Raw genomic sequence first — 26,906 nt, 5'->3', positions numbered from 1 at the left:
TAAATCAATAGTTGACATCCTGCCAGACGGGCGGCTAGAGAGCTGAAGAGAAAATGAGCTGGAGTGAGATGGGGACAGAAAGAGATGGAGGAGAGATTAATGCTGTAGAGTGGGGTCTTTCATAAAAAAAACAATGGATGGCGGCCACAGAGGTAGGAAAATGTAACGGCAACATCAGGTTAGAGACAGTGTGTGTCACAAAGAAAACACAAGCTGAGATGTTGTTTTAGAAGTATGTGTTATGAGGCCATGAGAGGAAAGTAAATGAGGAGAGTAAACAAACAGCAGCCTGCATTCATATCTGCATCACCGTACTCTTACTATATAAGGTCATATCTGGACAGATTTAGTGGAGAGTCACTGTCAATGGCAAAAACAGCTGTCCTAAACTTGTCACTCAAGTTTGCTCTGTTGAGTGTTGGGATATTATTAATATCCCAACACGGAGACTCAGTGGACTCAAGCAGACAGGCATTACTTGAAGATGGATGCTTTAAGAGGTTTGTGGTAACACAGCATGCTAACCCTTCTCTATTTTAACACATTTATTCCATGTTTACAGGCTATTACCTCCAAAAAAGGGGAAATCCTTTAAATGTAAAATGTTGTGCAGACTAAGCAGCCATAATCAAAGAAAGCTATATTTTTCTGGACTAAGCCTTTAAGTGAATTATTGCATTTACGCAAATCTATTTCTTAAAAAAATAGTGAGTTGGAGAGCTTGATCCTGACAAACAAGTATCCACCTGCCAAGCTGGAAGTATGTTGTTTTACCAAACTAACTGAGTGTGTATGAGTGAGATAAACACATCCTAACAGCTCCTAACTCCTAACTCCTAACAGATTTGAGACTCAAGCTAAAATGAAGTTACAGTAGGAATAACCGTATTTTTCTCTAAAAATTAACTCACAAGGCCACGAGTTCAAGGCTGGATGTAAAAACAACTTGTGAAAAATTTGTACAGGGTCTCCATAAAGTGCAGACAGTGTGTAATGGTAAAATAACTTAAGTCAAATGTCCATATGCAAAAAAGCAAAACACTCAGTCTCTCTAGTCAGTGTCTCATGAACATACACTCACACAAAAATATGACACATACTGAGAAGAACACACTCAGACACACATGCCGCACATTACATGCACGATGCACAGATGCTGCTTTGCCTTGCAAAAAACTGCATCACAAATCCACAACAGCAAATCCACAACAGCAATAATACCAATATCAACACAAACACACACAGGAGCAGAGATTAGTGTGGATTTTATTGCTGTAAAGCTTACCTGAGACAACAACAAAGAAAAAAACAACTGGAGTTGAAACTTCATCACTGGCCTTAATGTCTTCTTGACTTCATTAGCACACAGCCACAGCAGATTTTTGCTTTTATTAAACACTGCGATATGTTATGACAACCTCTGCAAACAAGGTTATTAAACTATATTAGATAACACGGGCCCGATATAGCCTGCCTGCCTCCTCTGGCTGAGTGTGACACAAGACGAAATCATTGTCATTTAGTCTAATAAACCCGAGATGGCTACAAGCAAATCCCACCTGGAGTTATTGGCCTGTTTGTCCGTCCTCTGCAGAAACATTCACAATGAAGTAGCTGCAATTAAAGAGGTATTGTCTCTAATGCATCTGTGGGCACACTTTCAAAACTTATAACTGCTTTCAAAGTTAAGCACACAATCATCATTGCTTCATAGGCATTCCCAAAACATGCTCTCACTATAGAAGCCTGGTTAAGTGGAGATATATGCTTGGCAACCTTGATGTTATTAAGTGTTCCGTACTTGCAGCATTAGCATCTTATTAATATTGCACACTGTGTAGTTGCTAGTGTCTTTAAAGTAGTGTTCCTGTACATAATGCATGACTTTTGTGTTGTTGTCATGGCTATATGGCGCTTATTTATTTAAATGACAAGTTAAGGCAAATGAGTGCCAAATGATCTCTGTCAACAATGGCCAGATGTTCATATAACAGCTGGTAAAGCCACAGACGCTGATTCATATGCTTGTTAAAATACAGTACAAGCTCCTTTTAAATGTGTTTACCTGAGCGATCTTAACACATTAAAGTAAGACCTAAACACAGACACACTAAGCAGTCATAAATCTTGTCGTAAATGATCCGGATTTACAGCCTCTTTGCACGACTAGTAAAGCAATAATTGGCTAACAGGTGCAAACAAAGCTACACGTACAAGACAAGAAGAACAATAAACATTTATTTGACACGCCTTCTGTTACACTAAAAAGACTGTAATAAAACAGGACAGAAAACATGCACATACAAAGAGGAAGAAGCTTATTATAGAAGGAGAAAACTCACCATCATGTTCCATGACTTGACCCAGGGAATATTATCAGCAGTGTGAGCTGATCCTTGCCTCTTCCCGACAAACCACCTCTCTCTGCCTGCCTCCCTCCCCCATGTACTCCACCTCCTCCCTCTCTTGCTGTCTCCTGTCTCTTCCCATTCTCTCTCTCTCTCTCTCTCTCTCTCTCTCCACTTCCTTACTTCGTTGCTCTACCCTCCCTCCCTCAGTCTCCCTCCACTGTCTACACCTCCCTCCCTCCCCTCACCCTAATAAAGAGCATTAAAAGTTAATGTTTGTTTCCATCTCAGATCCTCCTCCTTCTCCCTCCCAATCTGCATCTCCCCCATGCGTTTATCTCCATCTCCATCTCCATCGCCCTGCCTGTCAAGTTTTTTCCTCCTTCCCCTGGCTGCTGAGTCTGGCTCCTGTCTCACCCACTTTTTTTTCACTCTCCCTCCTGTGTTGAGGTCCAACAGTGACGTAGGAAGTAAGAAGAGGAGAGAGAAAGAGAGAAAAGGAAAGGAAGACTCCATGTTAAGGATTACATTAGAGAAACAGAGATGGAAAAAAGAGGTGCATGTGTGTTTACTTTTCACCAGCTGTACTTTTACAGCAGTCAGTGGTCTTCTGCAAACATGAACAGGCCTCACTACAATATTATCAATAATGTAATAAAGTGGAACACAGTGGTTATATGAAGGTTACAGTGCAGTGGCAGTGATGTGTCCACATACAGTGTTATTTGGTGCATTCTGGCTGCCATGGTGATCAGCATTGCATGATGCCTAAACAAAGTAGGTTTTGCAAAATAACCAAAATAATTCTAACAAATTCTGAAATTGATTTAGTCTTATTTAATTTAAACTAAATAAATACTTCCTCCAATAATTGTTTTCATTACTAATTCATCCAAAAATAAGCGTTTACGCATTTTCATTAAATATATCACATAGAATATAATACCAATTTCATGTCTTCTGCCACGTCAAAAGATAATGTAAAAATAGCAAGAAACTGATCTTCATATTAATGCTTCATGTGTTTTTTCAAAAAGTTTTTGCAAATTATTTTAAATCAGAATCAATTTAGTTTTTGCAAATTAGAGATATTCTGCTGCTCTCAATGATTCAAACTTAGTTCATGTAAAATCAGCTCTGACTGAATCACTTCAAAGCAACCTTAAAGAAGCACTGTTGCTTTTTTTAGTATTCAGCCCATCATTTAATAATACCTAAAGACTTTTTGGACCTGGCTAAGCAAAATAATATTTATTCATATGGGAAATGAATGACTTTTACCACTGATTCAGAACATCACAGCACCACAGTGACTTCACATGGATAGACACACAGAATATTAAACCCATTGATCATTAACGTAACATCAGTAATAATCACGATACATAGACACACAGAGAAGCAAAGACACAGAGAGAGAAGGGCTCAGAGGCAGATTATTTTATTTCTGTCTAACACACACACACACACACACACACACACACACACACACACACACACACACACACACACACACACTCACTCACACACACACACACACACACACACACACACACACACACACACACACACACACACACACACACACATACACACTACATCCCTCAAGTGTTGTGAAGAGCCTCTCAACACAGTAAATATGTCATCTGTATGCCAGGGTAGGTTTCATGCTGGGCAACACAATTAATGTGTAGCAGCAGTAATTGGCCATGCATTTGCCCTTTACGTAAACAAACACACACACTTCCATATTTGTGTATGTGTGTGTTTGTCAAGCAAGCTTCACCTGCGAAAAGAGTAAGTGGAGCAGGACATTATACAAAATGATGAGAGGTGACAGTTGACAGTTGTGTGTCAATACAGTGTGTGTGTGTGTGTGTGTGTCACATGGCCATTTTGATATTGATTTCATTAGAGCAGCAAAGTGTTGTTTTTGTTGCTCTGTAATCGTCTAGTTTTCCTGTTTTTTTTGTTCTTTTTTTTGCCTTTCAGCCTCCCTCCTCTCCTCTTGAACTCTCTACCTGACTAATATGTGTAAAATCTGAATGTTGTTTCAGTCACTGTCTTCATTTTTTAATCCAATATTCTTAAGTCTTAGTAAAAGTTCCATTACGCATACACATACACTAACTGTATGTACACAGAGCATGTTAGGGAGCTGTGCAGCGAACTGTTAACATCCTGTTTGCTGCTGAGGCGTTTCAGTAAATATTAATAGAGTTAAAGGTTGATTGAGTAACCACACAGAGTTACCGATAGTCAGATGGAAGGGGAGAGGAGCCGAGTACGTGAGACTTTAACTTTAGCCATGGTCCAATGAAATGGCTCTCAACAAACAAGAAGAAAAACAACATTATCTACAACAACAATCTGTTTAGGTGGAGGCGTCAAATAAGCTCTCTGAGTTGTCTGCCTCTTCCTGCACTGTATTTATCTTTATTAGTGTGACTTTTTGATTTTGCGAAATAAAACAACGTTATAACTTTAGTCTCTCACAAGGGCCTTAAATGAATTCAAGGGTTGTTAGTAGGTGTGTACAATGATATGCTGGGTTCATGTTATATGCTGTGATATGAGGTTTATGGTTTATGCTGTGATATGCTGGGTTCATGTTATATGCTGTGATATGAGGTTTATGGTTTATGCTGTGATATGCTGGGTTCATGTTATAGGCTGTGAAAGCAGCTAAACATTGTCTGAGTGTGTGCAGGCAGCAGTGGAGGGGGAAGCACTGCTCTCTGCAGGACATTTAACAAGTAGTTATTGCAGACTAAAAGGGTCTGTAATCAATGTTATTTCCAGAAGAGAGTACCAGTAAGCTGACACTCCTCTGCTGTTCTTTTCTCCAGTCTTTCCATCTGTTCTCTCCTTCTCCTTATAATCATCCTGTCCTTGCATCCCCTCTTTGCCTCATCTCCCATCTTTGCTGTTTTCACCATTTTCCATTGTTCCGTTAACCCTCTGCTGTACTCCCTCTCCTCTTGTTGTCTTCAAGTGTTCTCTCCTGTCTTAAAATATCTCCATTTGACCTTTCGACTCTACTCCTCTCTTTCAAACTCTGCTGCTATTGTGTCTCTTCTTCCCCTCTTCTTTCCTCTGTACTTCTTTTTCTGCCTGTGTAATTAGAAGAGCAACAGAAGCCCATCTGGTGGACAGCATGCTATTTAAAACAAACAGCAGCCTACACGCATAACTGATTTCTTCACAAACACATACACAAATGCACATGTGTGAGTGCAGAGGCTTTCCGGTAAGTGCACACCAAAACTATTGCATTAACAATAATAGGCCTATTTAATCAGCTTCTCTATTACTCGAATGAAATCTCTACAATAAAGATTTTTATTTTATTTTTATTTTTAGACAATGATCAACTTAAATATCAGTATTTTTGAGGTTTTCTTTACAAATGATTTGACTTAATAAAGTTTTTAGAAATGCATATTCTATATGCTTGTGTCAAACTCACCATCTCAGTACGGAACCATGTCCATGCTGGCAAGAATACGTGTATGTAGACCAATCTTAAACAACTGCAGACAATGCAGTTTCACGCGTAAGATTAATTATTGTGCTTTCATGGATTTGTTTATTGTCTTGGTTTTAACATCACATTTATGAAATTGTGTTCCTATTATCAGTGTTGCTATTCAGCTTACCTGAAGTCCCAAAAACATAAAAAATAAAAATTGTGCACATAACTTATGAACATGTGCGCACAAGATAATTATATAATATGCAAACAACATATATTGTGCACACAAGTTAGATGATAACTTGGTAACTAGGGATAACTGGGAACAGGATAATTATATCATGCATACAGCATAATATCTTCTTTGCACTAGATTACTATCTTGTTCCCATAAGTTATCATGTAACTTGTGCGCACAAGATATATTTTCGTTACTTGTTGGGACTTCAGGGGCTCCGTAGAAGTGCTTGTAAAATCTATGAATAATTTATATTTTTTTGCTTATTGTCAACACTTGACTTATTGTCGACTTGAATAATCTTCAGACGTGTCTCTCTTTAGCTATCGCTTCTTGTGATATTCCCTGCAGAGGTGTTACAACCAGCAAAGAGAAAGTTCCATTTTGGCAGGTCAAATATACAACCCTTCAGGTTTAAAAATAGGAGTGCTGTAGTTCATGTATTTTAATCAGAGAGAAGATGGGTAATTTAAGATTTTTGTGTCAGCTCCAGTCTTCATTTTGGCGTAAAATGAACTCAGTATGTCCTCCAACCGTCTCCATTTGGCTGCTAGTGAAGATCCACTGTGTTACATGGATGTGAAGATGTGAGGGGCCATTTCACTGCTAACTGTTTCAGGTTCTCTGTTATTTGGTGGATTAGCTCCCCCTGTTGGTTGATTTTAGAAACACACGTAATTCTATGGAAGTTAACCTTAAAAAGATCTTCAACTGTGATAACAAACAATCAGTGAGATCAGAAAATTGTGGTATCCACATAAATCTGTAATAAATAAAAAATGTAATGAAAAGATTGATATGATGTATCTGACTTTAAATTTCAGTATCATTTAATTGTTAAACTATGATGCTCTGACATTTTAAAACATGCAGCTAAAACGGCTGGCAGGAACAGTAAACAACTTTGCATGCCTTCATTTTCCAACTGCTCCCCCCCCCATCATCATTTCCTGTAATTACAACCTCAACATAAACACAGACAACTTCCTGAAGAAGAAATAACTTCTTATATAAACATTAGCATAATCTTTCAATAATTTAATCAGACTGCAGAACAAGACATCCCTCAAGCAGAGCAGTGCATTATTAATAACTTCATGCCTGCAGCACATGTCAGAGCAGGTGTAGGCGTAGGAGCCGGGCAGAGAGCAACGCTGCAGGCTGGAGGAAGTGGTTACAACCACTCGCACAAGAAACAAGCCTGACATGGCTCAAACTTCTTCAGGCGGTAAAACTCTGACACTGACATTTAAATAAAAGGCGGATGGAGCTGGTTAACACTGTGGTCAAGGTCTATCAGCCTGTGAGCTGGGCAACCGTTTCTGTGTCTTTTTAAAACAGTTTCTTTAAGGTGATTCACAAACCAGGAGCTGGATATTTTGATTGGTGTATTCGGTACAAAATCACCCACACACACACACAAGGACACACACCCCATCCATGCACCTCACTTTATGCCACCTTACGATTAAACTGCAGCCTTGGTTGTTAGTTCACAGAGAGGGAAAAAAAATGTTCCTTCGGGATCCTGCTACACAGAACAACATAAAACTACATGAGACTAAAGAAAACCATTTAATACTTCACAGACATCACACAGGAATACAATGCACATGTGAGCCCAGGTGCACACTGTGTATAAATGAACTGGACAGAGTAAATAACTAGCTGTGCAGAGAAAATTATCAACATGTTCCAACTGCTGTGGGCGTAAACATGAGCTATTTCCAGTCCATAGGCTCTTAAGATGAGCATGATGAAATACTTTTTTCATTTAGCTGCATGAAAATGCTAACTCTCTCCAAAACTCTGTTTAATCGTACTTGGGCAGATGTTTATACTAATTGAGAAAGCATAGATGAACTTTTCTTTAAACCAAATGTGCTATAATTATCTGTACAAAAATTAGACCTTACTGATTCATTGTTGAACAATAATTTTTCAAAAGAACAAAACGATGATACTTCAAGGATTGTTCCTTTTGGGGATTTATATCTAAACCGAAAGAAAGAAAGAAAGAAAGAAAGAAAGAAAGTGTGTACTTATTTGAGAGCAAGCACAAAAGAGAAATGTCAGAGAGGACGTTTTTTGTCAAATGTCAGAGAGGACAGGGAAGAAGGAAGCCGCTGCTGCTTAGTCAAATTGAGATGTTGTTTTGCCAAGTGCAAATAGTATAACTTGCAACACCAGAACCCAAGAGAGACATGTTTTTACAGAGGATTCAAGTCTCAGGTAGTGGAACTTAATTCAGGAGTATAGAACGGCATTTCCAATATCAGCTTTAAAGGGTAAAACTGTAGAGTTTGTGATCCTACCTGAGCTGGCCCCTCGGAGCCTGAACATCACCCTGGAGCGAAATCCTGAGGTGTCACTGTGAGAGCGGTGCCTGGGGAGAGGCCACAGCTGATGGAAAAGCTTCATCTCCCGGTAAGTGTCCCCCTTCTCCTCCATGGTCGAGGAGAAATGCTTAACAGAGATAAGAAACCTGACATATGTGAATGGTGAAACTCATCAGCATCCAACACCCCTCTCAGACTCACTCACACTTTTTCCTGCAACAGAGGGACACGGAGAGAGAGAAAGAGAAAGATAGATAGAGAGAGAGAGGGGGGCAGAAAGAGAGAGAGAGAAAGAGAAAGATAGATAGAGAGAGAGAGGGGGGCAGAAAGAGAGAGAGGAAGAGAGATGGGGAGAGTAAATAAGAGAGAGTTTGTGTGTGTTCCTGTGTAAACGCCCAATGCCTCTGCCTCTTGTGGACAGTTTTAATGACTCTACTAAATTGAATCAGTCAAGTAGGCCTAAATAGCTATGCCCCATATCTGACCAACTGTTTAACCATTTCAACTTTTATAAAGTTTGACTTCAGCCTAAAATCATGCACAACAGGATGCTGGAATATATATGCCTATACTTTAGAATTAGTATTTTATGAGGCTGTTTGATAATTTGTCCCTTATAGTAAGCTATATTTTCATGGTGTCAAAGCGTGTGGTCCATATTTTCATGCAGGAATACAAGTCTTGTAAATGGAAAAAAAAAAAAACTGAACAGGACTTGTTGCAAGAATATAAACAATAACCTCATTCTGACATAAATATGTAGCTTTCACATTTGTAAATACTAGTAATCAAAACAGTAGACCTATTGTTGAGTTTAATTACTATAAAGCCTCTTTACTACACAATGGGAAAATATTAGTACTGTAGACAGACCTAAGTGGCTGAAGGTACTAACCGTTAGATGTCGCTAAATCACCGCTCTGGTTGAGCTGCTCCTTCGTCCATGTGTTAACGCCTCACCACCTAAGAGCTGCTACAAGACAGAGTTCTCACTCTGATTTATTTTCCCCAGCAACCAGTTCTCAAAAATAATTTGTAACAAGTAGTGTTCTTTCTCTTTTTATGGGCCTATAAGACCAGTTAAAACCTAAATGGCTTAAGAAAACAGTTCACAAGTTCAAATCCTGCATCCAAAATCGTATCAAGCCTTATTAAAAGCACCAAACGTACTGACAAATCAAAATATTCTCATTGTAGACCTACCAATAGCCTAATAAAAGTAGGGCCACAAGTATTTGGACTAGCACATTTCAGAATCATACATACAAGGCTTTGGATTAAAAAAACAAACAAAAAAAGTAATGTGGCCTTTATAGTGTTGCAGCTGGTAAGCCAGGGCTGATTTCAATTACTTTCTTAGATATTGCTTGATAGGCCTATAGCATATTTGATTGGTTAATCTAATACTTTTTTTGTATTAATACTCTAGGCTTGTATAGAAACCATTTATTAAGGCTGTGAAAAAGATACAGCCTATTGGATTGCAAAGTATGAATGTCTGCCTCTTGTTGTGTTTAAAGTAAAGTGGGCTATAAGTAAGCCTACCTAAAAAATTACACCCCATTACTAGAATAGAAAAATGTAAGTCAGAAGCACAATTTGTCTATTTGTATGCGTTGTGAAGGAGAATAAGGTGGTCATGTAGTACGGAAAGAATGATAAAATGTTGGGAGCATAATTCATAATTATCATCCATAAGGTGAATTAAGCGATAATTTTAACCAACTTCATCTAACCAGGGAGTGATCATCTTCTTAATATGCAATCTATGCTCCACACTCAGAAGCAGCGCTGGAGCTCCTCCGTCTTGGATCAGTGGAGATGGGCTGAAGCAGACAGCAGCGACCCGACGACACCGAGACCTACAGCCGCTGAGTGCAGCAGTTACAGAAGGGAAGACATTGGGTAAGCTGACCCAGGGTGGGTTTTAACTAAACTGGTTGACCATAATAAACTCACCTCTAGCTTCCCACAGTTAACGCGGCTGTTATTTAGGAGGCATGCTAAGACGTGTAGCCGATGTAAGCTAGGTGTAACGGTGAACGTGGATGAAAACTTTTAGACCGTCCTTAAATTAAAATGAGAGCGTACCACCGACGTGCTTACACTGGATACAGTCGTGTGCTTGACAGTGTTAGGTGGTTAATATGTAGGATTTAAAATTGTTCTAGTAAATGTGTGGCTAAATTTGTGGTTGGAAGTAGTTGCTAATCGCAGGCTAACCTGAGCCCAGTTAACTTCAGGCCAACAAGCCGGAGTCGCTGATGCTGCTAACTCAACGCTTGTTGTGGTTATTTGAGGATTTTACAGCTAGTTTTTAAGGTTTCTCGTTAGCTGTTAATTTGTGTGTGATTTAATGTTTAAGTAACTCGAATTGGTGCTACGAACTACATCAGTAGGTAACCACCATTACATCAAGAGCATCTTTATTTTGCTCTGCTCTTAAGGATAAAAGCAGCTGTTGTAAACAGTACCCTGCCTGTCCAAGTTACTGTGAAGGCCAAGGCCTGTCACAACCCACTGGCACGCTATATGTGTTGCTTCAAGAGCCAAACTATGACTAGAAATTAGTCTTTTTTTTTTTTTTTTTTAAGCTTTACTGGAATGACCTGTCCCTCATTCGACCTTCAGTCACAGCCCTTTTCCAACATCCTCTCTGGCCCAGAACTAGAGATTATTTTACCATGCTGGTGTTATGAGATGAGAGATGAGATGAGATTCAACTTTATTGTCATTACACATCTACAAGTATAGAGTAACGAAATGAGGTTTGGCATCTCACCAGAAGTGCAATAAGCAGAAAGTGCAAGAATCTGTGCTATGTACAAGTAATTACAAAATTTACAGATGTAGACAAAAAAAAGTGAATTATTGGGTATATATGGATGGATTAATGGGATGCTATAAATATAAATGAATGCTATCAATACAAGTATATTCTTCGTGTAGAGGCCATTTTAATCATGATAACTTTAGTTTCAGAAGTATGGTTTAAGTTTGTGTTAGTAGAGTATATTTTTTGTGTTGTAAGAAATAAGTATTATTTTTTGCGAAGTACTTGATTTGACATAGAAACCTTTATGGTGAATAATGGATTTATTTGGGCATATTTTGGCAGGTATTTTGTGTTATGGGTGGAGCCGAGTTAAGTAATTTGGGTGCGATGCCCAGGTGGTGAGAAAAAAGTAGATTGTTTTTTGTTTGTGGACTGTGGTGGAGGTATAGGAGCCACGCAGCAAATGTTTTTTGATCGTGACCTTTTGTTATGAGTTTTGATATATTCATTTTGGATCTGTTCTGGAAAGTGGAATTACGAATAAAATAAGAAATCAAGTGAAACAACGGATCTGTGAGTATATTTAAGTGGACACGCATCAGGAACGAACAGGTTGGCTCCTATGGCACAAGTGACAATTTTTATATGACACACAAGAAGAAATTGCTACTACATTTAGGATTATAATATACAGATTAAGGTGCAGTGAGCATGCTATACTAGATTACAGATAATATACAGAATATGGACATATTGTACAGGTTATGGATGATACAATCTAATAACCTCAACATCTGAACTTGCTGTGCAGTTCATCCATAGTAGGCCTGACTTGGATAGATATGCATTAAATATGTAAGCCTTCTTGCTCAGCTGTTTGCTATTTCCAGCTGGTGTGTGTCTTTTGATGATTTGGCAGTGGTCTAGGTTCACGAAAGAAAAATATTGACCCTCTCCTGAGCTATCCAGCTGGTCCTTCCTCTTGACTTCTCATGTCTGTGTGACCAGCTGGCTGTCGTGAGAGCAGAGCCTAACAACAAATGTAAGGTGTCACTTAACTGGGGGAATGTTTGACATCTTTATCGTTGAGCCTTAACTAACCTGCTGAAGAGTAAGACCCTTGAAGTAGCTTTGTATGCTGTGTACTGGTTCCTACTCTGCATTTTCTTTTTATGATGTAAGTGCATCCCTCTTACCTCTTTATTTCCAGTTGAACATAAGCTCAGCACAGGATGTTTTGCTCTTTAACCTTTTCATATAAGCATAAATAGAAAGTTTTATAGATGTACTCCAGCAATAATAATGTTTATAAAGTAGTTTTGTGTTTGCAGTTTTAACATCTTACTCTGATTTCAGAACCCAAACGTGGTGCCAGGAATACTTAAAAAAGGAACTTTTAAACTGCGTGTGCTTGTTGTGATTAGAGTGGATGGATTATGTATTTAATCCTTAAAGTAAAGCGGAAGTTTGACATTGAATATAGGTTAATACAATGATTAAATACAAATTGGTATCATCAACGTATTCTGTTATCTCAGGTCATAAAAAGCCACATTGTCACATTCATTCATTACCGTCACCCAGAAACCTGTGTCCAGTGCGCACATGTCATTTGTTTTTTATGGTCAAATGTGAAAGCAAATATTGACAGCCTGGGAGTTTTTTTTAATACATTTGTTTATTTGGGATCCCCATTAGCTCCAGCATAGTGGGAAGCTATTCTTCCATGGGTTTGCAGTTTACAATGTGACAAAACAATTTACATATCCACATTTTTTTATCACAATGCACAAACATTACAAAACATACAGCCATTCTACAATAATGAAAATATAATATTATTGTTAACCATAATTTTGGAGTGTTTTTTATTCCAACATCACTCTTTGTGTCACTGAAGGTTGAGATGATGTTTTGTATTTATTTAGGAGGAATAAAACAACCTCCAATAGCAGAGAAATCAAGCATTATAACACCTAATATTTTCTTCGACCTATATCCCTAAACCAGTCATCAGCTATTTGAGTCAAGGTAGTCGCTGTTTTTCTCTACATGCATGCTGAAAATGTGTGGACTTCATAAAATGGACATGGAAACGTCCCCTGTTAAATGTTGCTCTACACATTCCATTGTTTGTTTTTTAGGGTAATATTTTCGTGTTACAATTTCAACTTCAATACAATTACCGATATACAAAAATATTCCAAGTCCACTCTCCTGGCTCGGGTTGAAATGATGGATATTAAACTTCAACTTGAATGTTTATTTCAGAAGCAAACAAACAAGGCAGTACTTCTAGTTCCGGTTTCAAAAAATGATGTCGGCCAGAAAAGTGCCATTAGAATATTTAAGCAACATAGGGTATATCATGGTTGCCCCAGTGTTCAACCATGTCAGGATTTAGTTTTGCATTATCATTTACATCTACTCTGCATAACTGAAATACGTAGGCGTGCGCCTACGTATTTCAGTTACAGACTATCTAAACTCAACAGAGACGTCTCTCAGTCTCAGCATGACAATCACTGTTTGTGTGTGCCTCTGACAGTGCTGCTCCTTTTTTTTTCGGGCCTGTGTGTCAAATGAAATGACTCGTGTAGATGCAGGCGCTAACTGTGATGCTCTCGGCGCAGAATCCATGCACAACAACCAGGTCTTTTGTCCCTGTTTTGCCCCCATCCACCCACACAGTCCTCATAATGTCGTGGAGAAAGAGCGTCTTTATCTGTGCTTTCCAAAGGCTCGTCTCAGTCACATATTTTAGGTTAAGTACAAAAAGGACGGCATCTTCTGCAAGCTAATATGACTAGAAACGCAAAGTAACGGCAACACATAGTCTTAGAGTGACACATTTACACTCTCAGGACTGAACAGAAGTACTGTAACCATTTACTTCTTTGTTTACTTTAAGTGAGCTGTAGATCTCAGGGAAGTGTCAGACCTCAGCAGGTTAAATATTGCACATTTTGTTCCATGAAGCTCCTGGGGGTGTTTGTGGGTTTTTTTTTGTGTGTGTCTAACATGGCTTAGCTCGGTGACTTTTTTTTTCTCTATTTGACCATGCTCAAGTGGGTGCTCAGCTGTGAAGGGAGGGAGGGAAAAGAGGGGGCTGGCCAGAGGCTTGCCAAATCGGATGAGAGAGCAGTTGGGGAGGAGATAGCACAGTGTGAGAGGAGCGGAATGCAAGCGAAGGGGAAAAAAGGAGAAAAAGAGAACAAGCCAGGCTGGGAGGAGGTGGAAGAGAGAGTGACAGTGTGTTACAGGAGGAAAAAGGGACTCTTAAGAGGGAGAGAGAGAGTGGGTGAGGCTGATATAAAAGGATAAAGGCGGGGTTGTGGTTTCTGTCACATGATCCTCTGGCAGGCTGTAGCCTAGTGAGCTCCAGGTGGCAGAAAGAGCAGAGATACAGTAGAGAGAAAGAAAAAGCGGGAGTGGGACATGCTAGCAAAGGCTCACCACAAAGACAACTGAAACACCTCAATGGCTCCCTTCTACTCCTCACACATCTGTCTTTCCACTTCCTTATTCTCTGTCCTTTAGGAATCCTTCCCAGTCAGAGTTGCCCGGCGCCTTTCTCCACTCCCGGCCCCAGCAGGCCAGGGAATGTCCCGGCGGCGAGATGCCTTACGTGGACCGACAGAACCGCATCTGTGGCTTCCTGGACATAGAGGAGAACGAGAGCAGCGGCAAGTTCCTGCGTCGGTACTTCATACTGGACACACAACAGGGGAGCTTGGTGTGGTTCATGGACAACCCACAGGTAATTACACAGCGCCATGTTAGCTTAGCTCTTAGCACTATTTCTGGAGAACAAAATCCTCGAGGTAACTGCGAAAGCAAATGTGTATTATGTGGGTGAGCAATTAACATGCAACTTCACCCAAGCTAGTTAGTTATCCATGTGAATGATCTGCTCTCATGCGACTGCAGGCTACCGGAGCACAGAGCTAAATTCAGGGTAAATGTTTCACCGCCAGTGAGCCTAGCAAGGATTTAGGAATAAGTATTATGTTATTTTAGTTGGAGCACATATTCCAGGCAAAGGGGAGGGCCAGTGTCAATTATGTCTTTTTGTTGAAGCTAATTGCAGATATTTGTGTATATTGGTAAAAAGGAGCATCAAATAAAACCATTGTATGCCCCTTAATATGATTTATGATTTGTTCTCGTTGGTTGAGTCTATATAGTGATGTTGATGATGTCACTGCATGGACTGTGATCACTGACACATTAACCCAGTGGTCATCCTTTTCTACTCTATGACCCTGAGTGTCACAGTAAATATGGTGTGTGTGTGTGTGTGTGTGTCTTCTCTTGGTTTATCTAGCATGCTGATTTGGAGATGCTGTATTTGTAAGTGCGCTGTTACATGAAGTATTCATAGATCATGTAGCACAGGAGAAACTTTGAATAATTCAGGCAGTCCCTTTCTTTTTATGGGTTTAGAAAGCTAAAATTTTAATGATGTTAAATCTGGATCCCCTAGTTTCAGAGGCACAACAAGGCTCTGAAATGTACTATGGGGTAGAAAATGTACAGCATTTACTCTTTAATGTTGACTTGATTTTTCAGAGCTTGATCCTCACTATCCAACTGTTTTAGACTTAAGGTTAATTTTAGTTTTCTTATTATGCATATTTTGTTCTTTTACCTTTTCCCTGCAGAACCTGCCTCATGGTGCAGACTGTGTCGGCTCGCTAAAGCTCACCTACATCTCTAAGGTAAGGGGAAATGTAACAAGCTGAAGCTGAACTGACACCAGCATGAGATCATTATGTTTAAATAGAATGTATTTACTGTATATTGTTGTAGCGAGAAGCTTACATTTAACCTTTGTTCTCTGCCAGGTCAGCGATGCCACAAAGCTGAGGCCAAAGGCAGAATTCTGCTTTGGTAAGAAAACATCAGTCTTAAGTTACTTCTGAAAACTTTACAGGATGTGTAAAGTGAAAGATTTAATGATTTCCCTTACATTTTATTGTGTCTTTTCTGTTGCATGGTGTAGCTGATGGGTCTTATATGTTGGAATGATAAAAAAAATCCTGCAGTGCTTTGCAAACCTCAGCTTCACCTATTGACCAAGTTTAGTATACTAATATAACCTTAGGAAGCCATGTTTGCTGTCCTTTTCTGCCCTCTAAACTTGGTCAAGACCTCCACATATTTTATCCACCATTGACCCGTCAACCTTGGTCAACAGTCACTATTTAGCCAACACACAAAGATGCAGGAGGCTACAGCAGTTGATGGTAGGGGTTTTTGATGAATCAGGTTCACAAGTGTTTTTTTTTTTTTTTCTTTCTATTTTGTTTTTCTTCTCGGATTTAGACGGCATAGATGTTTGGCCACCTGGCATGTTGTCTTTGATCACGTGTTGATCAGGGAAGCTTTGACTAGACTTCTGCCAGTATTTCCTCATAAAATTACAAACAAAAGGTGTAAAATTCCAAAAATAATTTACCGGTAAAAGAAAAAAAGATCAAACAACAAAAAAATTTCCAATTGACAGAATGTGCAATTTAAAGGCTTTTGTTTCAGTCCTTCACACGTATGCAAGTTCAATGATTCTAAATCTTATCATAGAGCTCTGTAATGCCAGAAAAGAATCGGTTTGTCCCACACATTGAAACATGTTAGACATCAGAATGTATTGTTGTTATAAACACTCAGTTGAAGGAAAAGCCTGATAGCTTAGTTGGGAGAGGGCATGAGGAATCATTGAACTACGGGGATAATGGCATTTATTCAGTAGGTCTCTTCTAGTGTTCCACTTGACACAACAGAAATAGGCGTGTAACAAATTAAAAAAGTGCAAACCTTGGCTCATTTCTCACCCCCCCACAGTCTTAATACATTATGATGAGGGTTTAAATAAAGTGACATAAACAAACGGTCACAGTACCTCTGATACAAGTGTGACAAAGATTGAGGGGAGAGGGATTTCTGAAGTTATGTGATCACATGGCAACCAGTTCTGAGTCTGACTGATCAAACTAGCGGCTTTCCCCTGTCCTTCTTAGGCCCACTTATCCAACTTGTGAATATTTTGCAGGAAAGACATTGTTCTGGATATTTGTCCTTGTCTTCTGTGTGATCAGATCCTTGTCTGTGTGATCAAAACAGGAATACAGATATTGTACAAAAATGAACCATCATCAGATTATTTAGCAGTAAGCCTCTTATGCCCTGTTGTGTCTTATAGTCCTTCTCCTCCTCTTCCATGTGCTTCAATGGCAGGAAACACTGCCGTGTTCAGTTCAGTGGTTGTGTGTGTGTCTCTTGGCAGCATGTGCACAACATTTGCCTTGTTGGGGTTTGGACAGGATGCTGGGATCCTAATCTGAATCTGATTCAAAGATGTTTGAGGTTATTTTTACTCATCTGTGTGTGCCACATGGTTTACTGACATCTACTAATCATGTCGCTGATCCTCACTGTCCGGCTTCTAGTAGCTTCTAATAAAAAAAAAGGGGTAAAGTTTGAAGAGAAGTTAAGCAATGTTACAATGTGTTTTATGATGGATATGAGTCCATGTCCTGTGTGTGATTTTAAGGGAGATACAACTGTGCATCCATGTGAACTTTGGTTCTTGGCTGCATTTCTCAGCAGTACATTGTTTTATGATGTGTAATTATGAGTAATATCTGATAAAACTCCTCTCTGATGATTTCTTTACAATGACCAAGAGATGACTCTTGTCTTAGCTTTTAGCAAACAGATGAGCTTTGTGACACAAACAGAGGGCACATTTGAAGATTGATGAACTTAATGTTGCTCACTTGAATGAAATAAGACAGATTTATTTACAGGGAAGTGGAAGAAATAGAGAGCACTGTTCTCTGAGCTGGACCAGACACACAGAAGAAGAAAGAATGATTGTCATTGTGCCACAAAGTTTGAGCTCTCTGTGTTTTTTTTACTGCTCGTCCCCACCAGATTTACCAGTCCTTTATTGTTGTAATTTATTCTCTGGGTGATGAAAATGAAATCGAGGAGACACAAGGATGGTTTGAGCTGCAGAATTGGAAGATTTATGGTGGAGAGTGAAAGAGAATCAGTGTGTCTCTGGTTCTTTAAGCTCCTAAGTCCTGATCCAGAGTTAATCAGTATTTGACCCAAAAATTCCTTTTGTGATGAAAATGGGGTTTTGCTCATGTTCTGATGGGAGTGAGGAATATTTAATGGCTGGTAGCTGTGGGCTTTTTTTTTTTGTCTGTCATGGTTAAAGTGAGTAGGTGGTGGCAGACTGAGGCAGCTGAATCCAGCTGGCTCATCAACATCCTCATGAAGAGAGGGAGTGTTTCTGGTAGTGTGTGGGAGAATCCCTAGGCTCTGGTTTTTGTTTTTTTCACTTCCAGAGAAATTTGTGGCTGTGGATTTCTCATGAGTCTCCATTATAGATACTCCACAAGAAAGAACAAGTTTCAACGCCCACTACATCCTACATCTCTGTACTGCATAATTGACTGTGATTCATTAAAACCAGGAATGATTCAGATGATGCAGCCTGACTGTGATTGAATATAGTTTCACTTTTTCTTTTGAACTGTTCCCATTGCTGTTTTTATGATCTATTAGTCATCAATGCTGGGATGAGGAAGTTCTTCCTGCAGGCCAATGACCAGCAGGACCTCGTGGACTGGGTCGACTCTCTCAATAAAGCCACCAAGATCACTGTGAGAGACACACATACACACACACACACACACACAGCATACAGTCTCACTGATTCAGCCGTTCTCATCTGTTCTTTGTTCTCATGTTTTATCGCTTAGAGAAACTTTTTATTTCTTCCTCATCTGTAGAAATGAATGAGTGGACTGACAAGACAGTAGCTAAGAGTGAGTCAGAGGGTGACTAACAGGAAGCTGTATTGTTGCAATAAGTGCTGGAACAAAAGACTGGTTCCATTGTTCTCCATGAAACTATCTAGCTCAGATATGGATATTCAATCAGTGTTTTAAAGGTGTTTTAAGTCACCAATGCTAGAAGTTAAAAACATTATTTTAGCAACTTTTAGTATGTTTTTGTCTTATTAGAAACCATTATAAAACTTCTCAACTCTCATGTGTCTTTGTTTTTTTTCCCCCTAAGGTGCCAAAGTTGTCTGATGGGCAGCAGAATGCAGAGAACCTCAAGACGTTGCCGGACGTAGTCGGGCCCAAGAAACAAGTCTCTTACAGGACAGAGATCATTGGAGGTGTCCCCATTGTCACCCAGACACAGGTAAACATGACCCACATGAACTGAATCACAAACAGCGCACTTTTTTAAAATACTGCATGTTTGGAGCTTGATGCCTGCAGGAACACACTATAATTGAATAAAACTGTATTTAAAAACACGCCAAATGCACATCAGCTTTGCATTTTTTATAGGACAAATATAAAATCTGTAGTTTAAATCCACTATTAAAATTCAGAGTATGTATTTTATGTATATGGAGCCTATGATTACAATATCTCTTGTGCCCTCATCCTCCAGCAGGAAGGTGGGGATGCTGCAGACAGAGCAGAACGTGAGGCCATGCATCGTTCTCACAGCCAGCTGCCATACTTCCTGGGCAGGCCGACTCAGGAGCACAGCGTCATCAAGTCAGGCTACTGCGTTAAGCAGGGGGCTGTGGTGAGTCCCTCTATTCCCTCTATCTCTCTACATCAATACTTCAACACCCATTTCTGGAAAAAGATTGTTTGATAAGATTACATATCATAATCATTTGACAGTAAATGATTTGTTTGCCAAAGGAAATGCATCTTCTCCAGTGTGTGAAATGCCCAGAAATAAGGAGCTTCTCAATCTGTACATAGATATTATAAAATGTTTAGAAATGAGATTCCTAACATGACTAGATTTAAAAAATGTAAAAGGTCTGAACATCTTTTGTCCTTTTTTTTTTATCAGATGAGGAACTGGAAACGGCGATATTTCCTGCTGGAAGAAAACTCCATGAGTTACTTCAAGTCAGATTTGGTAATGATCTTTGATGAAGTTATGTGAAGCCTTTGAGGAATGTTTATTTTGATGATACGCATGGCTCAGATGTACAGTGAGGCAAAGTAAGAGGAGACACTGAGCCTCTAGTTCTAACATGTTTTATCCACAGTCTGTGGAATTCAATGCCTGCACTTCACGTGTCCTGTCATGCCCTGTTCCTCCCTGGCCTTTCTTACACGCACACACATACGCAGACACACACGCTGTCCTCTGGATAATGCTGCACGTCTCATACCCTGTCCTTGTCCAGTTCTGCCCTTATTTGACAGCTTTATCTGTCTGTTTGGTTATCATCAGGCCCCAAGGACACAGACTCTCTGTCTCCTGTATCAAATGGCTGGGTCAAGAAAGTTACAACACTCAGGGATTTAGTCTGCAGTCTGATACTTTGAGGAAAGTTTTCTATCTTGTGTTCCAATGAAACTGACACAAATCCGGAAATCTTGTTACGAGACCAAATATTGGAAAAAGTAATGAACTTGCAAATTGTTACGTTAACCCTATGTATTTCAGTTTTCAGGCTTCTAAATATATACTGAACAGTTATTTTGTTTCTTGTAGGAGAAAGAGCCTCTAAGAATGATCCCACTAAAGGAAGTGCACAAAGTACAGGAGTGCAAACAGAGGTATGTAACATGTCCCAGCATTTACCTGTTGTACAAAACAATGTCTTTTGTCCAGTAGGATGGTGTTTACCTTTTCTGATTTGAATGAAGATATAGATGAGAAAAATACGATCTGACTTGTTTTCCCACTTTAATTGTAGTGACATCATGATGCGGGATAATCTGTTCGAGGTCGTCACCACTTCTAGGACGTTTTACATACAGGTAGGATGTAATCTGGATTCCTATTCACAAACTCAAAACTTCCCATTCTACCAGCAGTCTGTTTTCCCTCACATTAATGTGTCTGTTTTTAGGATCAGTTTTTGTCTCACACGCTTCTCTTTGTTACTCACTGTCCTTTGCTGTAATGTGTCCTCCAGGCTGACAGCCCAGAGGAGATGCACAGCTGGATCAAGGCAGTCTCTGGGGCCATTGTGGCCCAGAGGGGACCTGGGAGGTCTGCAGCCACAGTATGTATCCTGCACTACACGTCAGCACAGTGGCACCATAGTGTGATTTCCTTTTATTATAAAATACACTGAAGTGACCGACAAGAACTCATATATACTTTTGGACCATGGCAATAAATTTAGTCTTGACCTAGACTTGATTCTAGATTTAGTAAGGTCAGAAGTATCTATTCATAGGAGGAGAAAAGTAGAGACTTCTCACAACACTGATTTGTATTGTGTCACTTGTTACATATATTTGTTCTTGTTTTCCTACTTTCACAAGAGCTCACTCCTTTTCCATCCAGAGAGACACCTTCTCCAACAGTGAAGCCAAACTATTCTAGTGTTTGGCTGTACAGTCAAACAAGACAAATGAAGAGGAATTCTGCTCCTTTTAGTCTTCTCCATTTTTTTATTTAATGTTCTACAATGTTTTCGTTACCATCCAAAAATCAACATGTTTCACAGGGTATTTTTTGTCTTTCTATATTATGCCCTTGGTGGTAAACAATCAACAGTTGCTGGATGACAGAAAATAAGGGGACGAGAGGTTGAAAATGACATGCTACAAAGGTCCCGTAAGGCTCTCCTGGTGACAGAATTCCCTGCTTTGATTAAGGGTGGTGAAATGTTGCAGTAAGGGGTAAACGTGCCTATAGGTAACACTGTCTGTAAGGCATTTATGCATTGTACATTTACAGCTGTATTTGGAATTACACACAAATGCTTCATACACTCCTTCCTTAATGTCTGCTGGCATCAGCCTGAGCAGTCTCTGTTGAGCTGGAAGAAGCTGATGTTCTTCTACAGATGGATAATATGTAGTATAATGCGCCCTTGAATTTGATGTATTTTTCCGGTTTCACATTGTTCTTTCTGGCACTGATTCTGCACATTGCCTGGTCTAAATCCGCTGCCTTTTCTTTCAGTTGAAAGTCGACATGCTCATAAACAGAAAAACGTTTTTGAGGCATCTACCATCTTTTTCTTTTCAAAGATAAACTCTGCAACACCAGAAAAAAAACTAAACGATTTGGTATCAGGAAAGATAAGACTTGTGACTCTAGTTTTCATTATGAATTTAATTAAACACACATGCAAGTGTAAAACAAGAAGGGAATAGTATACTGTACTAAGGGAAAAGGAGAAACGTGAACATAACTGTTGAAGTGGCTCCTGCTGAGCTTTTCCAGCCAGTAGTTTGGTATTGCAACAAATCAGTAATATGGACAGGCAAAGGTCCCACATTCCCGTTCTACACACATGCACATTTTTTCACAAGTTTGTTGACAACCACTGCTTGATCAGATTTGAGTACCCACAGAGACGACCAGATCTGTGGGTACACTACCCGAGTTCAAACACTGTACACAGAAACAGGTGAGATTAGAGTAAAGGATCAGTTGCATAGTCCAGACTGCAGAGGACATGGTGTCCTCTGTCATAGGCTGCACCTTCTGGCTACATGGGAATCATTCACAAAACATCTGCACTGTGTGTTTCTCTACAGTGTGTATTTCTTTCTTTCTGGCTTGATTTTCCCCTCAACTCTGTTTTCCTCTCCTGTGCCTTTTTCTCTCTGTCCTTCTCCCATTCTGTCTTTCTTTCTATACCACATTCTCTCCACGTTCTCCTCTCCCTTTGGGCTGACGGCCCATCTGCTCTAATACTGCTGTGTGCACTGTGTTGTTGCAGATGCGGCAGGCCAGACGGCTGTCGAACCCCTGTATACAGAGGTATACGTCCCGAATCGGGGAGTGCAGCAGCACGTATGTCAGCTCGTCTAAATCCCCCCTCTAAACTATAAGTTCATCTTTTTTTAATACTTTCCTCTCACTGGCTGGCCCTTTGTGGTTGTCAACATTATGAGAGGGGTTCGGAACTGATGCTCCTCTTTTTATTTCCTAAGAACCAACCACATCCTAAGTATGGCTGTTATAACCCAACAAGCACTCCTCCATTCACACCCTCGTCCTTGCTGCTTCTGTCACCCACCTCTCCCTCCACCTTTGCTCTTCTGTACTTTTGTCACTTGAAGCTCAACTCAACGTTTGAGCTTTTCCATTCTCTGTCATCAGGTGATTTCCAGTTAAACATGTAAAGTAAACTTGTTTCTGTAAGTTTCAGACTTGTGGTGTGCTTGATTTAGCTTCTCTTGCATGTGATGACTATCGCAACAAGCACGGCAACTGAAATCAAGTACATCTGTAGGCGTCAAACTGCTAAAAAGTTATCTTTACCGGCACAGAATGACTCCAAACAGCTGGAATACATTGAAACAAAACCTGCACTCAGTGCCTTCCTTCCTCCCTTTAACATCACCTGCAGAGCTTTTACCCGTCCCCACCATTGTTGACTATGCATAAGTGTAAAGAAAAATATCTTCATGTTCAAACCACACACAGTCTTACACTCGCTGCATGACCTTCCTGATCAGTGTAGCTATGAATACCTCCAGCCTGTTTCTCTCTCTGTATTACTGGGTACATTTGTCTTTCACACCCTGTGTTTCTCTTCCCCTCATGCTCTGTTATCTCTGCAGTCTGCTGCAGCTGTGTACCTGTCTTAGATGTGTGACATCCTGCTTGTCTCTCCTCCTCCCTCCTGTTCGCTGCCTGTATGTTTTTTTCTCTTCCTCTTACACACGACAGAAAAAAACGTATTTCCATTTTGACCTTTTGTACCTTTCATGTCCTTAATGATTAACGCAGAAAATGCTGAATCCAAAACCCAGATGCATATTCTTTTAGTAGTACTAGTTAAGTGTTATCTGAAGTTTTAATATATAGGTTTGGGAGCACCATTTACATACTTGTATTGTGTGATAATAACAAATAATCAGAAGTGCTGTGAAATGTGAATCCTTTTTCCAAGTGACATGTGGTGCTTAATCTTAAGGTCTCTCATAAAGACCCCTAGAGCTTCATTTTGGACCTTTTGGATTCAGCAAATATCAACTTTTAATACATGTGTGGCTCTTGCTTGTACTTGTAGACATGTTAGTTCTAGGAATGTCATCTTTTAATCTTGCAATACTTTATTTATTCTTTGTACATTTACAGATTTGATGTTTCACAAGACTGAAAAATATTGCTGTAGCATCAAATAAGGGAATCAAGTTGATAAATGTGGACTCTTGAAGCGTTCTCTCTTTGACATTTCTCTAACCAACACTCTACTGACTGCTCATTGGCTATCTCTTATGGCTTCTTTTTTTTTTTTTTTTACAGAGATTAAAATCTGACAATGAAAAGTTGTGAAATAATGAGCCACAACCAACCATTGCTTCCTAAACAACTCTGCTATTCCACTGAAACCTGTTGAGACAACCAAAACTAAAACCTGCTGACACTACTATCACTCCTCCTGCTACCTCTTCTGCTACTACTACTTCTACTACCACTACTGCTACAACCACCACCATATCCACTCTCTTGTAATGCTATGTCTTCAGCACCTTCAACCTTCAGCACCAACTCTGCTAAAGCTGCATCAGGCTCCACATGCTGGTGCTAGTTCCAAGTCTGTAACTCACTTTTGCGCTTCTCATGAGTACAAGTATCAAGATTTCATTTTTCCCGCTTACCAATCCTCTTGTCGTGCGCTCTCTCTGTGTCCTTTTCTGTCTCTGCTGCAGGAACACAACAGCCGTTCCACTTTCTACCGCAGCCCCGCGGGCCCCCCCGTCCCTCGCTCGCCCATATCTGCCATGCCACCATGCTACCCAGAGTGGGGCGCTGCTGTCACGTGCGGCACACGCCCGCAGCCTGGCGTGGGACAGCGAGCACTTCATGAGCCTGCTCCCCCGGCCCAGTCACAGCCACATGCCAGCACGCCTGTCCCTGCAGGAGACACGCCTGGCAAAGTGAGCTGCGAGCCACCTGCCACCACCATCAGTAACTCGGAGGAGTCACCGTGGCGACGGAGGAGCAGCTTTGAGCCCCACATCCCTGAACCGCCGCTGGACCTGGACGACGCTGACCTGCCAGTGAGCGAGGTCTGAACTGGATGTTTAGACTTGATCATCTGCATGATGTTAACTTAAGAGTCAAGAGGAAACTGTGCGACCGGTGTGCTTCAAACCAAAGCTGTTGTCAGATGACTGTGTGCAACACCACGAACTTGTGTTACGCTCCTTCTTCAGTGTGCAGTTGAAACCACCGATATGCACTCGTGTGCCATAGACGACCCGGTCTTCACTCACACCCCTCTGCCTGCTGCCACATTTACAGTCATGTATTTATTTACTACGAGTTGTCAAACAGACCAACACATTGTACTTGACTTGTCCCTGACTAATGGCGGAGCTTTATTTTAACCTGCTCAGGCTCAAACGATGTCTTTAACAGTATTTGTGGGCAGAGGGTGTTTGTGAATTTACTTTGTGCCAAGAAAGTAAGGGAGCTTCAGAGTAGGAGCTATTTCCTCATGACTGAAAAGAGCTTTCAAACTGAGGACTGTATTTATAACACCTATCTAATCTACTAATTTACAATGTGGGATCCATTCATGCAATCCCTAACGTAACCTGTGATTTGTTGGTCAGTGTTAAGGATATGGATCCAGCTTAGTCTGAGATCAAATCCTAACTCTAATGCAAATTCTAGTTCTAAATGTTGATCCACGAGAGGATGACCTGATTAGATAATGCAAAACCAAATGTATTGCAACCAACAGCTGCAGATAAACTGAGTTCGTTTTTTTTTTTTATATCAGAGGATGGTGTTGTCGTTGTTATTGACCACATAGAAAAGCAGCTTACATGTCAAACTAAAGTGTGTTTTTTTTTTTTTTAAACTGTAAATCCACATCTGGTAGTTGGGTCAGAGTAATGTGCAGAATTGCAAAATGAGAACTTTTTTGAAAGCGATCACAGTACATGAATCACTCCACCACCTTAATCAGGCCCTTTACGAACTACATGTCAACAAGATAACACTACATGTCCGTAACCAAGCAGAGTTCACTTGTGTATATTTTGTGATTCATAGTAATAATAACTTCAACAACAGGCCTGGGTCAGTCACAGATGAGCTCAACAGACTGACATGATCTAACTGAACCTGCAGTCTATTAGTCTAGTGAGGATTATTATACTGTGTAAACACCGTGCAAACCTGTCAGATCAAGGTTTTAACAAAAATGAATTCAAGCTCAGACACTTCTGTAGCGTGTTCTGTAACATTTCAATGGTTCCTCGGATCATCTTTCTGTTTAGTAGTTGTTCTTTCTCTCCAGCCGCTCTGTGTGTCGTGTGTGCAGAATAGAGCTGATTTATTTTTTATATGCTTTTAGATGTTTTTTGATCATATTTCTTGTTCCTGTGTTGCCAACCCAGCAGGAGGCAGCTTCCTCGTGGTTTTATTTAAAACTGTCTTAACTGCTAAATAATACACTCTAATCTTTTTTTTTTTTTTTGTAAGTGCCTGTTTTATTTCTAGTCCAACAAACTTAACAACAAAGCTATTTCCCCCATTTTTACTCTGGTGTAATTGGTTTGAATCGTCTTTATTTATTATGTGGTTGACTTGAAAGAATTAAACAATGAAAATGTGCTCAGGTTTCTTTGAGTTGTGTGTTTAGACCACAGTGAGTTTATGGGAAGAGGCTAAGAGCTTTGGAGCTGGCACACAAATCCATCTCATCCACTCATTAAGTCTCCTTCTGCCCTCT

The 26,906-nt window shown here is 40.0% G+C and overlaps 2 protein-coding genes across 12 annotated transcripts in view; one reads left to right on the top strand and one right to left on the bottom strand.

The window, feature by feature from the left end:
• The window catches only part of phactr2 (phosphatase and actin regulator 2), a 44,532-nt gene extending 35,925 nt beyond the window's left edge, over window positions 1-8,607 (bottom strand). The window contains exon 1 of one of the 3 annotated variants that reach the window (XM_061040036.1): window positions 8,377-8,607. In XM_061040036.1, coding sequence (XP_060896019.1) covers window positions 8,377-8,512 — 136 coding nt within the window. In that variant the 5' untranslated portion in view covers window positions 8,513-8,607. Of the gene's footprint in view, window positions 1-2,342; window positions 2,449-8,376 lie in introns of those variants that run through there. The other 2 variants (XM_061040039.1, XM_061040038.1) reach the window with 2 other exon arrangements.
• On the top strand, window positions 8,453-26,788 carry LOC132975483 (pleckstrin homology domain-containing family A member 1-like). 9 transcript variants are annotated; one of them, XR_009673274.1, is made up of 16 exons: window positions 8,453-8,488; window positions 10,184-10,305; window positions 14,717-14,936; window positions 15,841-15,897; window positions 16,024-16,069; window positions 18,755-18,852; window positions 19,271-19,402; window positions 19,661-19,801; window positions 20,081-20,149; window positions 20,735-20,799; window positions 20,940-21,003; window positions 21,162-21,251; window positions 22,929-23,002; window positions 23,776-23,850; window positions 24,464-24,755; window positions 24,871-25,011. XR_009673274.1 is itself a non-coding variant. In XM_061040040.1 (15 exons), the coding sequence occupies exons 1-15, from the start codon at window positions 8,468-8,470 to the stop codon at window positions 25,100-25,102; spliced, it is 1,506 nt and encodes a 501-aa protein (XP_060896023.1). In that variant the 5' UTR covers window positions 8,453-8,467; the 3' UTR covers window positions 25,103-26,788. The 9 variants fall into 9 exon arrangements, 8 of the variants coding, with proteins under 8 accessions (XP_060896023.1, XP_060896027.1, XP_060896025.1 ...); XM_061040040.1 differs by lacking the exon at window positions 24,464-24,755 and having other exon boundaries at window positions 24,871-26,788; XM_061040044.1 differs by having other exon boundaries at window positions 24,464-25,012.
• The last annotated feature ends 118 nt before the right edge of the window (window positions 26,789-26,906 follow it).

This window comes from Labrus mixtus, chromosome 6 (assembly GCF_963584025.1).
Source record: "Labrus mixtus chromosome 6, fLabMix1.1, whole genome shotgun sequence".
Lineage (NCBI taxonomy): Eukaryota > Metazoa > Chordata > Actinopteri > Labriformes > Labridae > Labrus > Labrus mixtus.
This window is presented reverse-complemented; position numbering and strand designations above follow the sequence as displayed.